This window comes from Oncorhynchus clarkii, chromosome 18, assembly GCF_045791955.1.
Source record: "Oncorhynchus clarkii lewisi isolate Uvic-CL-2024 chromosome 18, UVic_Ocla_1.0, whole genome shotgun sequence".
Lineage (NCBI taxonomy): Eukaryota > Metazoa > Chordata > Actinopteri > Salmoniformes > Salmonidae > Oncorhynchus > Oncorhynchus clarkii.
Window position 1 is genome coordinate 18,030,822 of NC_092164.1, and position 27,118 is coordinate 18,057,939.

Below are 27,118 nucleotides of genomic sequence, written 5' to 3' on the forward strand. Positions count from 1 at the left end.
ACAGTATTGCAGTGCCACAAAATGCATTAAAAACCTATATATACTGATGAAACTAACGAAATCTTGGCCCCTTTGAGCCAACATGGCGCCAAAATTGCCAACTTGAAGCGGCGGGTAATGTAGCAAATATTTTTTACACTGCTTAATTTAAGTGATAAAACATAATTCCATTACATACAACAAGGGGTAATCAAATATCAAATCAAACGTAAACATACAGACAATACTTTTTACTTAGATTTTGAACAGGCAAACACAGCAGTCTACCTACAATGAACTTGCCAGGACCCCACCCACTCCCCTCTGATCATGGCAGATGCGGGAAGTTACCAAGCCGGTTTCGGTATGTACGTTTACATTCATTTAATGTTAGCAAAACATTCTATAAGGTGTCACCGCTAGCTGCTATTTGTCAGAGGTTGCACCACAAATTGTTTGTAAATTTGCACGTATTCTGACGCGAACTAACTAGCTAGGTTATCCTATGTGCTAGCAAGCTAACCAATGAAGTCTGCAGTTATTCTAACGAAGAGATAGCAAGTTAACTTAAACATCACACAGAGCAAAACCAACACGCAGGGTGTCAACTTCTGACACGTAATTTAAATAGCTAAAGTATTGCTAACCCTTCGGTTTTAAGTTGCCAGCTAGCTGACCATATCGGATTTTATTGAAACAATCCGGAAGTCCTGTCAAGTTGCTCATTGGATATTTCTCCCTCTAACAGCCACGCTGAGCGCTCTAATTGGTTAGAGTTAGTGGCGCAGTGTTTACAATCACGGCAGGTGTACTAATTGCACAGCTAATTTTGGGCCGATTAGAATTAAGATATAATGCCCGGGGCTGTGTGTTATATGGCCATTATAAACTGCGTGGTTCGAACCCTGAATGCTGACAGCCATGGCATATCAGACCTATACCATGGCTATGACAACATTTATCTTTACTGCTTTAATTACGTTGGTAACCAGTTTATAATAGCAATAAGGCACCTCGGGGTTTGTGATATATGGCCAATATACCATGGCTAAGGACTGTGTCGTGCATAAGAACAGCCCTTAGTTGTGGTATATTTGCCATATACCACACCCCTCGTGCGTATTGCTTAAATATACCACGACTGTCAGCCAATCAGCATTCAAAAACAAATTATAAACTGGGTGGTTCGAGTCATGAATGCTAATTGGCTGACAGACATGGTATATCAGACCTTATACCACGGGTATGACAAAACATTTATCTTTACAGCTCTAATTACGTTGGTAACCCGTTTATAATAGCAATAAGGTACCTTGGGTTTGTGATATATGGCCATAAACCACACCTCCTCGTGCGTATTGCTTAAATATACCATGACTGTCAGCCAATCAGCATTCAGGGTTTGAACCACCCAGTTTACAATAGAAAATATACTGCTATACTATCTCAAACACATAAAACAGGGAAGGCAACAGCATTACTTGCATGGCTACCAGTCTTTCAGTCTCAGCACTGATACAATACAGATCTCCATTGACCCTGTTCTCTTTCCTCCTACTACTCTCCCTCGTCCTTCTCTCCTTTCCTCCTCTCTCCAAACTAAACTCTCCCTCATCCTTCTCTCCTTTCCTCCTCTCTCCAAACTAAACTGTCCCTCCTCTCCAGGCCCCAGGATGTGGCAGCAATGTGCCCTGTTCCTGTTCCTGTCCCTGCTACCAGTGGTACCTGGAGAAGCTGACTCCAAGGCTGTCACCACCAGTCTCACCACCAAGTGGGCCTCTACCCCTCTGCTGCTGGAGGCCAGGTAACATTATGCTCAACACAAACACAAGACAAAACACATCCTTTCTTTCTCTTCATCCCCTCTTTCTCTTCATTCCCCCCACCCCCCACTCCCTCTCTTTCTCAGTGAGTTCCTGGCAGAAGAGAGTCAGGAGATGTTCTGGGATTTCGTCGAAGCAAATCAGAACATCAAAGGGGAACATGATGGTAGCCTTAATGTTTTATTTCACTGATAATGTTGATTTATGTAGCACTTGGTCTCTGGAAGATCTATTAAAGTGTTGTTCTATTACAGATACAGACCAGGCGTACTACGACCTGATCGTGAAGAGAGCCAGTGCTCTGCTCAGTACAGTCCAACTCAACATGCTCAAGTTTGCCCTCTCTCTCAGGGCCTACTCCGCTACTGTACACTCCTTCCAACAAGTAATATTACTACAATACTACTAGATGACTACCCTCTCCCTCGCTATGTGTGTGTAATCACTGTTTCTCGCCTCTCTCTCCTGTAGATAGCGACCAACGAGCCCCCTCCATCCGGCTGCTCAGCCTTCTTCAATGTCCACGGAGAGAAGTCATGTGACACGGAGAAACTGTCTGCACTGATGGAGACCGCAGCAGAACGGTACAAACACACTGGGAGACACCCACACACAAACTGTGAATATCCACTTTGATTGATAAAGACCTGTTGAAGTGATAATAATTCATTAAATAGACCTTATCTCATCCCTCTTTGTCCCAGGCCCAAGCCCTACCTATTCAAAAGCGATCACAGGTTCCCAGGATCAAATCCCGACACTCCGGTTGTTATCCTGTATGCCGAGATTGGAAGTTCGGATTTCACAATGTTCCATCAGCTGATGCTGTCCAAAGCCAACAAGGGACTGGCCACCTATGTGCTTCGTCACTACCTGGCTGTAAGAAAAACACAGGAATACACATGATGGGAAACATAATTAAGACATAATTTCGTGTTAATCTTTTCCTCTTTCTCTCGTTGCCAGTCTCCCAGCAGTCGTAGAGTGTATTTGTCTGGTTATGGAGTGGAGCTGGCCATCAAGAACCAGGAATACAAGGCTAAGGACGATACACAGGTCCAGGGAGCGGAAGTGAATGCTACACTGATGGGGGAGAATGACCCAGTGGATGAGGTCCAGGGATTCCTCTTTGGAAAACTGAAGTAACCAACCTACCAAAATGAAATGCTATTCCACAAACCCACTCTGCTTTGGAGCGTTATGGGTGGAGAAACGTGTCATCTTTCCCTCTCTTCTTCCCTCTCATTTTCCTCTCCGTACCGCTCCTCTCTCCAGGACTCTGTACCCTGAGTTGAAGGAGCAGCTGAAGGAGCTAAGGAAACACCTGGTGGAGAGCACCAATGAGATGGCTCCCCTTAAAGTCTGGCAGATGCAAGGTGGGCGGGACTTTATTTTTTCTTTGCCTCTCTTCTCCTGCATCAAGACAACTGTAACTACAGTAATCATCTCCTTTTCCCCCCACTATATATATATTTTTTTTCTCTTCATGTGTCAGATCTGAGTTTCCAGACTGCAGCTCGGATCCTGGCTGCTCCATCTTCAGATGCCCTGAACGTCATGAGAGACCTCAGTCAGAACTTCCCTACCAAGGCTAGGTAAACACACACACACACACACACACACACACACACACACACACACATGTTTTTTGATATCTCTGTGTAGTGTGTGATTCTGGTGGTTTCTCTCCCCTTCTCAGGTCGATCACTCAAACAGTGGTCAGCTCTGAGATACGTAAAGAGATGGAAGAGAACCAGAAGGTAAGAGCTCAGTCATCCATAGCTCTCCTTCCCTGTCTCACTCTACTAGCCATTAACATGTAATGACTGTACCGCTCTTCTTCTCTCCAGTTCTTTAAGGGAACTCTGGGATTGCAGCCTGGAGACTCTGCTCTATTCATCAACGGACTACACATAGACCTGGACACACAGGACATCTTCAGGTACACACACATCTTCACACACAGACAGACAGACAGACAGAGACACACACACACAGACAGACAGACATCTTCAGACAGACAGACAGACAGACATCTTCAGACAGACAGACAGACATACATCTTCAGACAGACAGACATCTTCAGACAGACAGACATCTTCAGACAGACAGACAGACATCTTCAGACAGACAGACATCTTCAGACAGACAGACAGACATCTTCAGACAGACAGACATCTTCAGACAGACAGACAGACAGACATCTTCAGACAGACAGACATCTTCAGACAGACAGACAGACAGACATCTTCAGACAGACAGACAGACATCTTCAGACAGACAGACAGACAGACAGACATCTTCAGACAGACAGACAGACAGACATCTTCAGACAGACAGACAGACATTCAGACATCTTCAGACAGACAGACATCTTCAGATAGACAGACAGACAGACATCTTCAGACAGACAGACAGACATCTTCAGACAGACACTCACCTTCAGACAGACACACACCTTCAGACAGACACACACCTTCAGACAGACACACACCTTCAGACACAGACACACACCTTCAGACACACACCTTTAGACACACACCTTCAGACACAGACACACACCTTCAGACAGACACACACCTTCAGACAGACACACACCTTCAGACACAGACACACACCTTAAGACAGACACACACCTTCAGACACACACCTTCAGACACGCACACACACACCTTCAGACACGCACACACACACCTTCAGACAGACAGACAGACAGACATCTTCAGACAGACAGACAGACATCTTCAGACAGACAGACAGACAGACAGACATCTTCAGACACACGCACACACACACCTTCAGACACACGCACACACACACCTTCGGACACACGCACACACACACCTTCAGACACACGCACACACACACCTTCAGACACACGCACACACACACCTTCAGACACACGCACACCTTCAGACACACGCACACCTTCAGACACACACACACCTTCAGACACACACACACCTTCAGACACACACACACCTTCAGACACACACACACACACACACACACATACACATACACACACACACACACACACACACACACATACACACACACACACACACACACACCTTCAGACACACACACACACACACACAAAAACACACACACCTTCAGACACACACACCTTCAGACACACACACCTTCAGACACAGACACACACACCTTCAGACACACACACACACACACACACACCTTCAGACAAACACACACACCTTCAGACAAACACACACCTTCAGACACACACACACACACACACCTTCAAACACACAGACACACACAACTTCAGACACACCCACCTTCAGACACACACACACACACACACACACCTTCAGACACACACACACACACACACCCACCATCAGACACACACACACACACACACACACCTTCAGACACACACACACACACACACACACACCTTCAGACACACACACACACCTTCAGACACACACACACACACACACACCTTCAGACACACACACACACACACACACACACACACACACACACACACCTTCAGACACACACACACACACACACCTTCAAACACACACACACCTTCAGACACACACACACCTTCAGACACACACACACACCTTCAGACACACACACCTTCAGACACACACACCTTCAGACACACACACACACACACACACACACACACACACACACACACACACACCTTCAGACACACACACACACACCTTCAGACACACACACACACACCTTCAGACACACACACACACACACACACACACACACACACACCTTCAGACACACACACACACACACACACACACCTTCAGACACACACACACACCTTCAGACACACACACACACACACACACACACACACACACACACACACACACACACACACACACACACACACACACACCTTCAGACACACACACACACACACACCTTCAGACACACACACACACACCTTCAGACACACACACACACACCTTCAGACACACACACACCTTCAGACACACACACCTTCAGACACACACACACACACACACACACACACCTTCAGACACACACACACACACACACACACACACACACACACACACACACACACACACACACACACACCTTCAGACACACACACACACACACACACACACCTTCAGACACACACACACACACACACCTTCAGACACACACACACACACACACACACCTTCAGACACACACACACACACACACCTTCAGACACACACACACACACACCTTCAGACACACACACACACACCTTCAGACACACACACACACACCTTCAGACACACACACCTTCAGACACACACACACACACCTTCAGACACACACACACCTTCAGACACACAAACACACACACACACCTTCAGACACACACACACACACACCTTCAGACACACACACACCTCTTCAGACACACACACACACCTTCAGACACACACACACACACACACACCTTCAAACACACAGACACACACCCACCTTCACACACACACACACACACACACACACACACCTTCAGACACACACACACACACACACCTTCAGACACACACACACACACCTTCAGACAGACACACACACACCTTCAGAAACACACACACACACACACACACACCTTCAGACACACACACACACCTTCAGACACACACACACACAGACACACACACACACGCACACACACACCTTCAGACACACGCACACACACACCTTCAGACACACGCACACCTTCAGACACACGCACACCTTCAGACACACGCACACCTTCAGACACACACACACCTTCAGACACACACACACCTTCAGACACACACACACCTTCAGACACACACACACCTTCAGACACACACACACACACACACACACATACACATACACACACACACACACACACACACACACATACACACACACACACACACACACCTTCAGACACACACACACACACACACAAAAACACACACACCTTCAGACACACACACCTTCAGACACACACACCTTCAGACACAGACACACACACCTTCAGACACACACACACACACACACACACCTTCAGACAAACACACACACCTTCAGACAAACACACACCTTCAGACACACACACACACACACACCTTCAAACACACAGACACACACAACTTCAGACACACCCACCTTCAGACACACACACACACACACACACACACACCTTCAGACACACACACACACACACACCCACCTTCAGACACACACACACACACACACACACCTTCAGACACACACACACACACACACACACACCTTCAGACACACACACACACCTTCAGACACACACACACACACACACACCTTCAGACACACACACACACACACACACACACACACACACACACACACACACACCTTCAGACACACACACACACACACACCTTCAAACACACACACACCTTCAGACACACACACACCTTCAGACACACACACACACCTTCAGACACACACACCTTCAGACACACACACCTTCAGACACACACACCTTCAGACACACACACACACACACACACACACACACACACACACACACACACACACACACCTTCAGACACACACACACACACCTTCAGACACACACACACACACCTTCAGACACACACACACACACACACACACACACACACACACCTTCAGACACACACACACACACACACACACACCTTCAGACACACACACACACCTTCAGACACACACACACACACACACACACACACACACACACACACACACACACACCTTCAGACACACACACACACACACACCTTCAGACACACACACACACACCTTCAGACACACACACACACACCTTCAGACACACACACACCTTCAGACACACACACCTTCAGACACACACACACACACACACACACACCTTCAGACACACACACACACACACACACACACACACCTTCAGACACACACACACACACACACACACACACACACCTTCAGACACACACACACACACACACACACACCTTCAGACACACACACACACACACACCTTCAGACACACACACACACACACACACACCTTCAGACACACACACACACACACACCTTCAGACACACACACACACACACCTTCAGACACACACACACACACCTTCAGACACACACACACACCTTCAGACACACACACCTTCAGACACACACACACACACCTTCAGACACACACACACCTTCAGACACACAAACACACACACACACCTTCAGACACACACACACACACACCTTCAGACACACACACACCTTCAGACACACACACACCTCTTCAGACACACACACACACCTTCAGACACACACACACACACACACACCTTCAAACACACAGACACACACCCACCTTCACACACACACACACACACACACACACACACCTTCAGACACACACACACACACACACCTTCAGACACACACACACACACCTTCAGACAGACACACACACACCTTCAGAAACACACACACACACACACACACACCTTCAGACACACACACACACACCTTCAGACACACACACACACACAGACACACACACACACACACACACACACCTTCAGACACACACACACACACCTTCAGACACACACACACACACACACACACACCTTCAGACACACACACACACCTTCAGACACACACACACACACCTTCAGACACACACACCTTCAGACACACACACACACACACACCTTCAGACACACACACACACACCTTCAGACACACACACACACACCTTCAGACACACACACACACACACCTTCAGACACACACACACACACACACCTTCAGACACACACACACACACACACCTTCAGACACACACACACACACACACACACACACCTTCAGACACACACACACCTTCAGACACACACACACACCTTCAGACACACACACACACCTTCAGACACACACACACACACACACCTTCAAACACACAGACACACACCCACCTTCACACACACACACACACCTTCAGACACACACACACACACACACACACACACCTACAGACACACACTCAGACACACACTCACACACACACACACCTTCAGACACACACACACACACACACACACCGTCAGACTCACACACACACACACCCACCTTCAGACACACACACACACACACACCTTCAGACACACACACCTTCAGACACACACACACACCTTCAGACACACACACACACACACACACACACACACACACACACACACCTTCAGACACACACACACACACACACCTTCAGACACACACACACACACACACCTTCAGACACACACACACACACACACCTTCAGACACACACACACACACACACCTTCAGACACACACACACACACACCTTCAGACACACACACACACACCTTCAGACACACACACACACACCTTCAGACACACACACCTTCAGACACACACACACACACCTTCAGACACACACACACCTTCAGACACACAAACACACACACACACACCTTCAGACACACACACACACACACCTTCAGACACACACACACCTCTTCAGACACACACACACACCTTCAGACACACACACACACACACACACCTTCAAACACACAGACACACACCCACCTTCACACACACACACACACACACACACACCTTCAGACACACACACACACACACACACACCTTCAGACACACACACACACACCTTCAGACAGACACACACACACCTTCAGAAACACACACACACACACACACACACCTTCAGACACACACACACACCTTCAGACACACACACACACAGACACACACACACACACACACACACACACACCTTCAGACACACACACACACACCTTCAGACACACACACACACACACACACACACCTTCAGACACACACACACACACACACACACCTTCAGACACACACACACACACACACACACACCTTCAGACACACACACACACCTTCAGACACACACACACACACACACACCTTCAGACACACACACACACACACACACACACACACACACACACCTTCAGACACACACACACACACACACCTTCAAACACACACACACCTTCAGACACACACACACCTTCAGACACACACACCTTCAGACACACACACCTTCAGACACACACACCTTCAGACACACACACACACACACACACACACACACACACACACACACACACACACACACACACACACACACCTTCAGACACACACACACACACCTTCAGACACACACACACACACCTTCAGACACACACACACACACACACACACACACACACACACACCTTCAGACACACACACACACACACACACACCTTCAGACACACACACACACCTTCAGACACACACACACACACACACACCGTCAGACACACACACACACACACACCTTCAGACACACACACACACACCTTCAGACACACACACACACACCTTCAGACACACACACACCTTCAGACACACACACCTTCAGACACACACACACACACACACACACACCTTCAGACACACACACACACACACACACACACACACCTTCACACACACACACACACACACACACACACACACACACCTTCAGACACACACACACACACACACACACACCTTCAGACACACACACACACACACACACCTTCAGACACACACACACACACACACACACACCTTCAGACACACACACACACACACACACCTTCAGACACACACACACACACACCTTCAGACACACACACACACACCTTCAGACACACACACACACACACCTTCAGACACACACACCTTCAGACACACACACACACACCTTCAGACACACACACACCTTCAGACACACAAACACACACACACACCTTCAGACACACACACACACACACCTTCAGACACACACACACCTCTTCAGACACACACACACACCTTCAGACACACACACACACACACACACCTTCAAACACACAGACACACACCCACCTTCACACACACACACACACACACACACACACCTTCAGACACACACACACACACACACCTTCAGACACACACACACACACCTTCAGACAGACACACACACACCTTCAGAAACACACACACACACACACACCTTCAGACACACACACACACCTTCAGACACACACACACACACAGACACACACACACACACACACACACACCTTCAGACACACACACACACACCTTCAGACACACACACACACACACACACACACCTTCAGACACACACACACACCTTCAGACACACACACACACACCTTCAGACACACACACCTTCAGACACACACACACACACACACCTTCAGACACACACACACACACCTTCAGACACACACACACACACCTTCAGACACACACACACACACACCTTCAGACACACACACACACACACACCTTCAGACACACACACACACACACACCTTCAGACACACACACACACACACACACACACACCTTCAGACACACACACACCTTCAGACACACACACACACACACACACACACCTTCAGACACACACACACACCTTCAGACACACACACACACACACACACACACACACACACACACACACACACACACCTTCAGACACACACACACACACACACCTTCAGACACACACACACACACCTTCAGACACACACACACCTTCAGACACACACACCTTCAGACACACACACACACACACACACACACCTTCAGACACACACACACACACACACACACACACACACACACACACACACACACACACACACACACACACACACACACACACACACACACCTTCAGACACACACACACACACACACACCTTCAGACACACACACACACACACACACACCTTCAGACACACACACACACACACACCTTCAGACACACACACACACACACACACACACACACACACACACACACACACACACACACACACACACCTTCAGACACACACACCTTCAGACACACACACACACACCTTCAGACACACACACACCTTCAGACACACAAACACACACACACACCTTCAGACACACACACACACACACCTTCAGACACACACACACCTCTTCAGACACACACACACACCTTCAGACACACACACACACACACACACCTTCAAACACACAGACACACACCCACCTTCACACACACACACACACACACACACACACCTTCAGACACACACACACACACACACCTTCAGACACACACACACACACCTTCAGACAGACACACACACACCTTCAGAAACACACACACACACACACACACACCTTCAGACACACACACACACCTTCAGACACACACACACACACAGACACACACACACACACACACACACACCTTCAGACACACACACACACACCTTCAGACACACACACACACACACACACACCTTCAGACACACACACACACCATCAGACACACACACACACACCTTCAGACACACACACATTCAGACACACACACACACACACACCTTCAGACACACACACACACACCTTCAGACACACACACACACACCTTCAGACACACACACACACACACCTTCAGACACACACACACACACACACCTTCAGACACACACACACACACACACCTTCAGACACACACACACACACACACACACACACCTTCAGACACACACACACCTTCAGACACACACACACACCTTCAGACACACACACACACCTTCAGACACACACACACACACACACCTTCAAACACACAGACACACACCCACCTTCACACACACACACACACCTTCAGACACACACACACACACACACACACACACCTTCAGACACACACTCAGACACACACTCACACACACACACACCTTCAGACACACACTCACACACACACACACCTTCAGACTCACACACACACACACCCACCTTCAGACACACACACACACACACACCTTCAGACACACACACCTTCAGACACACACACACACCTTCAGACACACACACACACCTTCAGACACACACACACACACCTTCAGACACACACACACACACACACACACACACACCTTCAAACACACAGACACGCACCCACCTTCACACACACACACACACACCTTCAGACACACACACACACCTTCAGACACACACACCTTCAGACACACACACCTTCAGACACACACACCTTCAGACACACACACACACACACACACACACACACACCTTCAGACACACACACACACACCTTCAGACACACACACACACACACACACACACACACCTTCAGACACACACACACACACACACACACACCTTCAGACACACACACACACACACACACACACACACACACCTTCAGACACACACACACACACACACCTTCAGACACACACACACACACACACCTTCAGACACACACACACACACACACCTTCAGACACACACACACACACACACCTTCAGACACACACACACACACACCTTCAGACACACACACACACACCTTCAGACACACACACACACACCTTCAGACACACACACCTTCAGACACACACACACACACCTTCAGACACACACACACCTTCAGACACACAAACACACACACACACCTTCAGACACACACACACACACACCTTCAGACACACACACACCTCTTCAGACACACACACACACCTTCAGACACACACACACACACACACACCTTCAAACACACAGACACACACCCACCTTCACACACACACACACACACACACACACCTTCAGACACACACACACACACACACACACCTTCAGACACACACACACACACCTTCAGACAACACACACACACACACACACACACACACACACACACCTTCAGACACACACACACACCTTCAGACACACACACACACAGACACACACACACACACACACACACACACCTTCAGACACACACACACACACCTTCAGACACACACACACACACACACACACACACCTTCAGACACACACACACACCTTCAGACACACACACACACACCTTCAGACACACACACCTTCAGACACACACACACACACACACCTTCAGACACACACACACACACCTTCAGACACACACACACACACCTTCAGACACACACACACACACACACCTTCAGACACACACACACACACACACACACACACACCTACAGACACACACACACCTTCAGACACACACACACACCTTCAGACACACACACACACCTTGAGACACACACACACACACACACCTTCAAACACACAGACACACACCCACCTTCACACACACACACACACCTTCAGACACACACACACACACACACACCGTCAGACACACACTCAGACACACACTCACACACACACACACCTTCAGACACACACACACACACACACACCTTCAGACTCACACACACACACACCCACCTTCAGACACACACACACACACACACCTTCAGACACACACACACCTTCAGACACACACACACACCTTCAGACACACACACACACCTTCAGACACACACACACACACACACACACACCTTCAAACACACAGACACGCACCCACCTTCACACACACACACACACACCTTCAGACACACACACACACCTTCAGACACACACACCTTCAGACACACACACCTTCAGACACACACACACACACACACACACACACACACACACACACACACACACTTCAGACACACACACACACACCTTCAGACACACACACACACACACACACACACACACACACCTTCAGACACACACACACACACACACACACACCTTCAGACACACACACACACCTTCAGACACACACACACACACACACACACACACACACACACACACACTTCAGACACACACACACACACACACCTTCAGACACACACACACACACACCTTCAGACACACACACACATACCTTCAGACACACACACACCTTCAGACACACACACCTTCAGACACACACACACACACACACACACACCTTCAGACACACACACACACACACACACACCTTCAGACACACACACACACACACACACACACACACCTTCAGACACACACACACACACACACACACACACTTCAGACACACACACACACACCTTCAGACACACACACACACACACACACACCTTCAGACACACACACACACACACACCTTCAGACACACACACACACACACCTTCAGACACACACACACACACCTTCAGACACACACACCTTCAGACACACACACACACACCTTCAGACACACACACACCTTCAGACACACAAACACACACACACACCTTCAGACACACACACACACACACCTTCAGACACACACACACCTCTTCAGACACACACACACACCTTCAGACACACACACACACACACACACCTTCAAACACACAGACACACACCCACCTTCACACACACACACACACACACACACACACCTTCAGACACACACACACACACACACCTTCAGACACACACACACACACACACCTTCAGACAGACACACACACACCTTCAGAAACACACACACACACACACACACACCTTCAGACACACACACACACAGACACACACACACACACACACACCTTCAGACACACACACACACACCTTCAGACACACACACACACACACACACACACCTTCAGACACACACACACACCTTCAGACACACACACACACACCTTCAGACACACACACCTTCAGACACACACACACACACACACCTTCAGACACACACACACACACCTTCACACACACACACACACACCTTCAGACACACACACACACACACCTTCAGACACACACACACACACACACACACCTTCAGACACACACACACACACACCTTCAGACACACACACACACACACACCTTCAGACACACACACACACACACACACCTTCAGACACACACACACACACACACCTTCAGACACACACACACACACACACCTTCAGACACACACACACACACACACACACACACACCTTCAGACACACACACACCTTCAGACACACACACACACCTTCAGACACACACACACACCTTCAGACACACACACACACACACACCTTCAAACACACAGACACACACCCACCTTCACACACACACACACACCTTCAGACACACACACACACACACACACACACCTTCAGACACACACACACACACACCCACCTTCAGACACACACACACACACACACCTTCAGACACACACACACACACACACCTTCAGACACACACACACCTTCAGACACACACACACACCTTCAGACACACACACACACCTTCAGACACACACACACACACACACACACACCTTCAAACACACAGACACGCACCCACCTTCACACACACACACACACACCTTCAGACACACACACACACACACACCTTCAGACACACACTCACCTTCAGACACACACTCACACACACACACACCTTCAGACACACACTCACACACACACACACCTTCAGACTCACACACACACACACCCACCTTCAGACACACACACACACCTTCAGACACACACACACACACACACACCTTCAGACACACACACACACACCTTCAGACACACACACACACACACACACACCTTCAGACACACACACACACACACCTTCAGACACACACACACACACACCTTCAGACACACACACACACACACACACCTTCAGACACACACACACACACCTTCAGACAGACACACACACACACCTTCAGACACACACACACACACACACACCTTCAGACACACACACACAGACACACACACACACACACACACACACACACCTTCAGACACACACACACACACACACACCTTCAGACACACACACACACCTTCAGACACACACACACACACCTTCAGACACACACACTTTCAGACACACACACACACACACACCTTCAGACACACACACACACACACCTTCAGACACACACACACACACACACACACACACACACACACACACACTTCAGACACACACACACACACCTTCAGACACACACACACACACACACACACACCTTCAGACACACACACACACACACACACACCTTCAGACACACACACACACACACACACACACACACACCTTCAGACACACACACACCTTCAGACACACACACACACACACCTTCAGACACACACACACACACACACCTTCAAACACACAGACACACACCCACCTTCACACACACACACACACCTTCAGACACACCTTCAGACACACACTCACACACACACACACCTTCAGACACACACTCACACACACACACACCTTCAGACTCACACACACACACACCCCCCTTCAGACACACACACACACACACACACCTTCAGACACACACACACCTTCAGACACACACACACACCTTCAGACACACACACACACCTTCAGACACACACTCACACACACACACACCTTCAGACACACACACCTTCAGACACACACTCACACACACACACACCTTCAGACTCGCACACACACACACCCACCTTCAGACACACACACACACACACACACACACACCTTCAGACACACACACACACACACACACACCTTCAGACACACACACACACACACACACACACACCTTCAGACACACACACACACACCTTCAGACACACACACACACACACACACACCTTCAGACACACACACACACACACCTTCAGACACAGACACACACACACACACCTTCAGACACACACACACACACACACCTTCAAACACACAGACACGCACCCACCTTCACACACACACACACACCTTCAGACACACACACACACACCTTCAGACACACACTCACACACACACACACCTTCAGACACACACTCACACACACACACACACCTTCAGACACACACTCACACACACACACACCTTCAGACTCACACACACACACACCCACCTTCAGACACACACACACACACACACACACACACACACACACACCTTCAGACACACACACACACACCTTCAGACACACACACACACACACACCTTCAGACACACACACACACACACACACACACACACCTTCAGACACACACACACACACACACCTTCAGACACACACACACACACACACCTTCAGACACACACACACACCTTCAGACACACACACACACACACACACCTTCAGACACACACACACACCTTCAGACACACACACACACACACACACCTTCAGACACACACACACACACACACACCTTCAGACACACACACACACACACACACCTTCAGACACACACACACACACACACCTTCAGACACACACACACACACACACACCTTCAGACACACACACACACACACACACCTTCAGACACACACACACACACACACACCTTCAGTCGCACACACACACACACACACCTTCAGTCTCACACACACACACACACACCTTCAGACACACACACACACCTTCAGACACACACACACCTTCAGACACACACACCTTCAGACACACACACACACACACACACCTTCAGACACACACACACACACACACACACACACCTTCAGACACACACACCTTCAGACACACACACACACACACACCTTCAGACACACACACACACACACACACACACACCTTCAGACACACACACACACACACACACCTTCAGACACACCTTCAGACACACACACACACACCTTCAGACACACACACACACACACACCTTCAGACACACACATACACACACACACACACACCTTCAGACACACACACCTTCAGACACACACACACACACCTTCAGACACACACACACACACACCTTCAGACACACACACACCTTCAGACACACACACCTTCAGACACACACACACACACACACACACACCTTCAGACACACACACACACACACACACACACCTTCAGACACACACACACACACACACCTTCAGACACACACACACACACACACACCTTCAGACACACACACACACACACACCTTCAGACACACACACACACACCTTCATACACACACACACACACCTTCAGACACACACACACACACACACACCTTCAGACACACACACACACCTTCAGACACACACACACACACACACACACCTTCAGACACACACACACACACACACACACACACACACCTTCAGACACACACACACGCACACCTTCAGACACACACACAGACACACACACACACACACACACACACCTTCAGACACACACACACACACACCTTCAGACACACACACACACACACACACACCTTCAGACACACATACACACACACACACCTTCAGACACACATACACACACACACACCTTCAGACACACACACACACACACCTTCAGACACACACACACACACCTTCAGACACACACACACACACACACACACCTTCAGACACACACACACACACACACATCTTCAGGTACACACACACACACACACACACACACCTTCAGACACACACCCACACCTTCAGACACACACCCACACCTTCAGACACACACACACACACACACCTTCAGACACACACACACACACACACACCTTCAGACACACACACACACACACACACACACACACACACACCTTCAGACACACACACACACCTTCAGACACACACACACACACACCTTCAGACACACACACACACACACCTTCAGACACACACACACACACACACACCTTCAGACACACACACACACACACACACACCTTCAGACACACACACACACCTTCAGACACACACACACACCTTCAGACACACACACACACACACCTTCAGACACACACACACACACACCTTCAGACACACACACACACACACACACCTTCAGACACACACACACACACACCTTCAGACACACACACACACACACACACACCTTCAGGCGCACACACACACACACACACCTTCAGGCGCACACACACACACACACACCTTCAGACACACACACACACACACACCTTCAGACACACACACACCTTCAGACACACACACCTTCAGAGACACACACACACACACACACACCTTCAGACACACACACACACACACACACACACCTTCAGACACACACACCTTCAGACACACACACACACACACCTTCAGACACACACACACACACACACACACCTTCAGACACACACACACACACACACCTTCAGACACACCTTCAGACACACACACACACACACACACACCTTCAGACACACACACACACACACACCTTCAGACACACACATACACACACACACACACACCTTCAGACACACACACCTTCAGACACACACACACACACCTTCAGACACACACACACACACACACTTCAGACACACACACACCTTCAGACACACACACCTTCAGACACACACACACACACACACACACACCTTCAGACACACACACACACACACACACACACCTTCAGACACACACACACACACACACACACACACACCTTCAGACACACACACACACACACACACCTTCAGACACACACACACACACACACCTTCAGACACACACACACACCTTCATACACACACACACACACCTTCAGACACACACACACACACACACACCTTCAGACACACACACACACACACACACACACCTTCAGACACACACACACACACACACACACCTTCAGACACACACACACACACACACACACCTTCAGACACACACACAGACACACACACACACACACACACACACCTTCAGACACACACACACACACACACACCTTCAGACACACACACACACACACACACACCTTCAGACACACATACACACACACACACCTTCAGACACACACACACACACACACCTTCAGACACACACACACACACACACACATCTTCAGGTACACACACACACACACACACACACACCTTCAGACACACACACACACCTTCAGACACACACACACACCTTCAGACACACACACACATCTTCAGACACACACACACACACACCTTCAGACACACACACACACACACACACACCTTCAGACACACACACACACACACACACACACACACACACACACACACACACACACACACACACACCTTCAGACACACACACACACAGACACACACACACACACACACACCTTCAGACACACACACACACCTTCAGACACACACACACACACACACACACACACACACACACACACCTTCAGACACACACACACACAGACACACACACACACACACACACACACACACCTTCAGACACACACACACACCTTCAGACACACACACACACACACACACCTTCAGACACACACACACACACATCTTCAGGTACACACACACACAGAGGACGTCTTCAGGAAATTGAAAAATTCAATTACACAAACAGTACCAGGTCAGATACTGACTGTGTGTGTGTTTCCAGTGTGTTTGAGGTTCTCCGTAGTGAGGCCAGGGTGATGGAAGGTCTGCGTTCTCTCCTTATCGAGACTCCCTTCATCCACGACATCCTCAAACTCAACGTACAGCCTTCTGACTCGGACTACGCTGTGGACATCCGCAATCCTGCTGTCAACGTAAGACACACCTACCCCTTTATTTAACCCTGACCATCCAACTATGTCATCCGTATATATACTGAACAAAAATATAAACGCCACATGTAAAGTGTTGGTGTCGTGTTTCATGAGCTGAAATAAAAGATCCCAGAAATGTTCCATACCCACAATAAGTGTATTTCTCTCAAATGTTGTGCACAAATCTCTTTACATCCCTGTTAGTGAGCATTTTTCCTTTGCCAGATAATCAATCCACCTTGACAGGTGTGACATGTCAAGAAGCGGATTAAACAGCATGATCATTACACAGGTGCACCTTGTGCTGGAGACACTAGGCCACAATGTGCAGTTTTGTCACACAACACAATGCCACAGATGTCTCTCAAGTTTTGAGGGAGCATGCAATTGTTATGTTGACTGCAGGACATTCCACCAGAACTGTTGCCAGAAAATTGAATGTTAGTTTCTCTACCATATGCCGCCCCCAATGTCATTTTAGAGAATTTGGCAGTACGTCCAACCTGCCTCACAACCGCAAACCACGTATAACCACGCCAGCCCATGATCTCCACATCCGGCTTCTTCACCTGCGGGATCGTTTGAGACCAGCCACTCAGACAGCTGGTGACACTGACAAGTATTTTTTGTCTGTAAAAAAAGCCATTTTGTGGGGAAAAACTCATTCTGATTGGCTGGGCCAGGCTCCCCAGTGGGTTAGGGCCTAATGAATTTATTTCAATTGACTGGTTTCCTTCTGTGAACTGTAACTCAGTAAAATTGTTGAAATTGTGGCATGTTGCGTTTTTTATATTTTTGTTCAGTATACAGTCAAGTCTTTAAACGTATATAACCCAACTCTTGTTTTGCATGGATCATTTTGATGATAATCTAATCTCTCTCTTCTCAGTGGATTAATAACCTGGAGACAGACAGCAGGTACGGCTCATGGCCCTACAATGTCCAGGAGCTCCTCAGACCAACCTTCCCCGGAGTCATACGACAGATCCGGAAAAACTTTCACAACCTCGTGAGTAGATGATACGTGTGTTAGACCGCGACACCAAACGTATTGGCATGAACTCGTGTGATGAGTCTGCAGTGTCGTGCAGCTACACGAAGTGTATCGCGTACATTTTTGGAACTGACAGCAAAAACCAATGATGTCTTGTGTTTTAGGTGGTGATTCTGGACCCGACCCATGAGAGTTCTGCTGAGCTGTTGAATGTTGCTGAGATGTTCTACAGCAATAACATCCCACTCAGGTAGGGGTGTGTGTTTCTAGCAAAAATAGTTGTTTTTATTTAACTAGGCAAGTCAGTTTTAAGAACAAATTCTTGTTTACAATGACGGCCTAGGAACAGTGGGTTAACTGCCTTGTTCAGGGGCAGAATGACAGATTTTTACCTTGTCAGCTCAGGGATTCGATCTAGAAAGCTTTTGGTTACTGGCCCAACACTCTAACCACTAGGCTACCTGCGGCCCTCCAAGGCCACGTTGGTTCTAATTCTGCCGTATAGTGTTGGGGAATAATCAGAATTGGTTGGTAACATAGGTAAGATGTTTTATATTCATCATATGTTTGTAAGTTACTTCTCATCAGAATGGTATTTTTGTATAATACTGTGGCGGGGTTGCAGTATCTGTTCTATGTCAAGACTAAGTTGCTTGGGCCGGAGAGAGGGGAGAGGTCAAGCGTGTATCTCTTGGCTCCACAATGTCTGTGTGCCAGTCAGTGTGTCTCTGTGATCTTGTCAAGATAGGATGGATTTGATATTTGCCTGTTGATATGGAGGATTGGTTTATGGTTCTGAGTTTGAGAAGGGAGACAAAGCTGAACGATGAATTATGCCGATGCTGTCTTATCCTGTGTGTCTTTGCTATAAAGGATCTCAGTTGAAATGTGGAAGGGACTCTCAGAGAATTCATTGATAGACACTGAATTGATCTGAGAGTCACAGGGTTGTGATAGAGCTCATATAATTAAAAATGGACTTTGTGATAACTAACTCTGACGTGTGTGTGGTTTGCTCTCATGATTTGGTAAATAGAGGAAATTTCCACGACAATAGTCTATGTGAATGTGAGTGACTGTGTATAACCCTTAGTGAGGGGCGGGGCGGGGGGGGCGATCGATACAGTTACATATCGGGGTAATATTTTTGATGACGTATTGCATCCTTTTGACTATCGCAATATTTTAACTCCCGTATTTTTCCTTCATAGCTCCTTCTCAATCTTTCTAAATTGAGATCCAATTTGTTTTCAGCACTTTTATTTCCATGACTTTTATTTGGTTTTCTCATGGCTCTTGTCTCTCGTCTCCCTGCAGCAGACATGGTGAGCAATATGTCTGGAACATCGAATCGCAATAAAATCACAGTATCGAATCGCAATACATAGCGTATCGGCACCTAAGTATCGTGAGGTCCCTGGCAATTCCCATCCCTAATAACCCTGCTGTGTGTGTGTTGTAGGATTGGGCTGGTGTTTGTGGTGTCTGATGTTGATGAGATCGATGGTATGGAGGATGCAGGTGTGGCTCTGCTCCGGGCCTTTAACTACATCACAGAAGAGCTGGACGCTCCCGCCGCCTTCGACACCATAATCTCGGTGAGTCGGTCTGACCAATGAGAATCATTGATGAGTCTTTTGACCAATCCCAGTGATCTGGAACATCAGCCTGACCAATCAGATGGAAATGCTATATTTGAATCTCCTCTCTCCCTCTCTAGATGTTTAACCGTGTGCCTAGCGGTGGTAAGCTAAGTGTAGGTGATGTCGTCAAGGTGTTGGAGAAGAAGTTTCCCTATGTGGAGGTCGGCAGCATTCTTGGACCAGACTCCACTTACGACGACAACCGGAAGGTATGGTTCTGCTTTTATGTGCCGTTATGTTTCTTGACAGAACGGTATGTTTTTCATGTATCGTTTCCCTATCTACCTCCGCCAGGAAGGGCGTGGTTACTACTTGCAGACGGGTGTAGGTCCGTTGCCAGTGGTGATGTACAACGGAATGCCGTATCAGCGAGAACAGCTAGACCCAGAGGAGCTAGAAACTGTCACCATGCACAAAATACTGGAGACAACCAGCTTCTACCAACGGGCTGTCTACATGGTGAATTTTACACACACACACACACACACACACACACACACACACACACACACACACACACACACACACACACACACTGACCTTCTCTTGTTGTGTCTTCCTAGGGTGAGCTGGCCACTGATCAAGATGTGGTGGATTTCATCATGACCCAACCCAACGTTGTCCCTCGTATCAACCCTCGAATCCTGTCGACTGCCAGGACGTACCTGGACCTATCTAATACTAGTGAGTTTTACACACACACACACACACACACACACACACACACACACACACACACACGGAACCATCTTAACCACCTCTCTCTTTCCTGACAGATAACCATTTCATAGATGAGTACGCTCGCTTTCTGTTCCTGGACAGCAAAGAGAAGAGCACTGCTGTGGCTAACAGCATGAACTACATGACCAAGAAGGGTAAGATATATATACACACACACACAGCTACACATACAGAGCTTCATCTTATTGAGCTAAACACTATGTGCTCCTACTTTTCAGCCCTAAATCTCTTGTCTATCTATTCTGTTCTTTCTCCTCTGTGTTTTTGTTCGTCAGGGATGGCCCCCAAGGACCACCATGGTAACCCTTATTTATTTTCCTGCACTTTCTCTCTTTCTCTCTCAACAGACAGTATTACGATCCATAGTTCTGTGAATCCACCATATCTCACTCCTCGTCAATATTATCACACCATCTTGCATCTCTGTGAGATGACATGCTTGGATGTGTTTGTGTCTTTTTTGAGTCTTTCTCAAATACTAAGTATTGAGATGGCACTGCAACATCAAACCGCGTACATTACAGGATTAAGGAGGTCTGTGACCCTTTACTCTCCCCATCTCCTCCTCTTCAACTCCCTCTCCCTCCTCTAGATGATGGCTACATCCGTCCAGTCACGTTCTGGGTTGTGGGAGATTTTGACCAACCTTCCGGACGCCAGCTACTATACGATGCCATCAGACACATGGTATGATGATGTCACACTGATACGATGTCACTATAACACGACCAAAAAACTACCATCTGAACGATTCTCCTAAATCTGCCTTCAACAGAAAACCAGTAACAACGTGCGATTGGGCCTGATCAACAACCCTAGCGACAGCCCATCCAAGGAGAACAGTCATGTTGCCAGGGCGATATGGGCCGCCATGCAGACCCAGACAGCTAACAACGCTAAAAACTACATCACCAAGCTGGCTAAAGAAGAGACCGCTAAGGCACTGGAGACTGGGGCCGACGTCACACAGTTCACTGTCGGGGTAAAGAGTTTACACACAGTCGCATACACACATACACACCCGTTATACACCGTTCTGTCTCACCCTTTACTATACTGTCCTGTTCTTTAAGAACAGTCCTGTTTTTCTTTCATCTCTCCAGGGTATGGACGTTGCCTTGTTTAAGAGTGCGTTTGAAGGTCCTAAGTTTGACTTCCTGCTGTCTCACGCTGTCTACTGCCGAGATGTTCTCAAGCTGGGGAAAGGACAGAGAGCAGTCATCAGCAACGGACGGGTGAGTGGGCAACACACACACACACACACACACACACACACACACACACTAGAACGCTTCCTACTGTGATCGAAGTGTCACAATGGTGTTTGTCTCTCTCTGCCGACAGCTCATTGGTCCGCTAGAGGAAGGGGAGGTCTTTAACCAAGATGACTTCCTCCTATTGGAGAGTATCATTTTGAAGACCTCGGGAGAGCGAATCAAAAGCAAGGTCCAGCAGTTTGGGGTGGAGGAGGACCGGGCCAGTGACCTGGTGATGAAGATTGACTCTCTGCTCTCCTCTCAGCCCAAAGGAGAGGCCAGGATAGAACATGCCTTTGCTGATGACCGATACAGGTACTGGAACTAATCAAACGTTTTACTTCATGTTTTTATTCATTGCCTATATACATTCTGTTTACCTCTCTGGTCTATGATTGGTCCACAGTGCTGTAAAGATCCGGCCCACAGAGGGAGAAGTCTACTTTGACATGGTTGCCGTGGTAGACCCCGTAACCAGGGACGCCCAGAAACTAGCCCCGCTCCTATTGGTTCGTACCGCTTCTAATAACTGTCACTTAGGAGTTCTGTCTGACTCCAAGTACTCTATCTCTCCATGTTTCTGTTTCTCCCCACCAGGTGTTGAAGAAGCTGGTCAATGTGAACCTGCGTGTGTTTATGAACTGCCAGTCCAAACTCTCAGACCTGCCTCTCAAAAGGTGAGCAAGACCCCAGCTACATGCAGGTCATCCTGTTTTAACTGCTGGGACCTCGTTTCTGTTGTCTTACTTTCCTTACCCTTAGAGGTCCCTGGTAGTACCTGAGGGGTTTTCCTGTGTGTTTCTCTAAACCCTCCTCTCTTCTCCCAGTTTCTACCGGTATGTGTTGGAGCCTGAGGTGTTGTTCCAGACTGATGGTAGTTTCTCCCCTGGTCCCCTGGCTAAGTTCCTGGACATGCCTCAAACTCCCCTCTTCACACTCAACCTCAACACCCCTGAGAGCTGGATGGTGGAGTCTATACGCACTAGATATGACCTGGACAATATCTACCTGGAAGAGGTGTGTTTTCTGTGCTGTTTTGTTTTTAGGATTGTGTTCTATTTATAGCACGGTTGCCTTGGCTAATGTTGTCCTTCACC

General features: G+C 48.2%; 1 protein-coding gene across 2 annotated transcripts in view; it reads left to right on the plus strand.

Annotated features, from left to right (window-relative positions):
• The first annotated feature begins 281 nt into the window (after positions 1-281).
• LOC139373126 (UDP-glucose:glycoprotein glucosyltransferase 1-like) overlaps positions 282-27,118 on the plus strand; it is a 31,896-nt gene continuing 5,059 nt past the window's right edge. The window contains exons 1-27 of one of the 2 annotated variants that reach the window (XM_071113254.1): positions 289-343; positions 1,645-1,783; positions 1,889-1,968; positions 2,057-2,187; positions 2,274-2,386; positions 2,507-2,681; positions 2,769-2,944; positions 3,078-3,178; positions 3,298-3,397; positions 3,502-3,562; positions 3,653-3,744; positions 21,237-21,387; positions 22,277-22,396; positions 22,546-22,631; positions 23,844-23,979; positions 24,102-24,233; positions 24,319-24,483; positions 24,588-24,708; positions 24,801-24,899; positions 25,041-25,064; positions 25,358-25,452; positions 25,541-25,747; positions 25,869-26,000; positions 26,110-26,336; positions 26,428-26,530; positions 26,619-26,698; positions 26,849-27,038. In XM_071113254.1, coding sequence (XP_070969355.1) covers positions 310-343; positions 1,645-1,783; positions 1,889-1,968; positions 2,057-2,187; positions 2,274-2,386; positions 2,507-2,681; positions 2,769-2,944; positions 3,078-3,178; positions 3,298-3,397; positions 3,502-3,562; positions 3,653-3,744; positions 21,237-21,387; positions 22,277-22,396; positions 22,546-22,631; positions 23,844-23,979; positions 24,102-24,233; positions 24,319-24,483; positions 24,588-24,708; positions 24,801-24,899; positions 25,041-25,064; positions 25,358-25,452; positions 25,541-25,747; positions 25,869-26,000; positions 26,110-26,336; positions 26,428-26,530; positions 26,619-26,698; positions 26,849-27,038 — 3,270 coding nt within the window. In that variant the 5' untranslated portion in view covers positions 289-309. Of the gene's footprint in view, positions 344-1,644; positions 1,784-1,888; positions 1,969-2,056; positions 2,188-2,273; positions 2,387-2,506; positions 2,682-2,768; positions 2,945-3,077; positions 3,179-3,297; positions 3,398-3,501; positions 3,563-3,652; positions 3,745-21,236; positions 21,388-22,276; positions 22,397-22,545; positions 22,632-23,843; positions 23,980-24,101; positions 24,234-24,318; positions 24,484-24,587; positions 24,709-24,800; positions 24,900-25,040; positions 25,065-25,357; positions 25,453-25,540; positions 25,748-25,868; positions 26,001-26,109; positions 26,337-26,427; positions 26,531-26,618; positions 26,699-26,848; positions 27,039-27,118 lie in introns of both variants that reach the window. The other variant, XM_071113256.1, reaches the window with a different exon arrangement.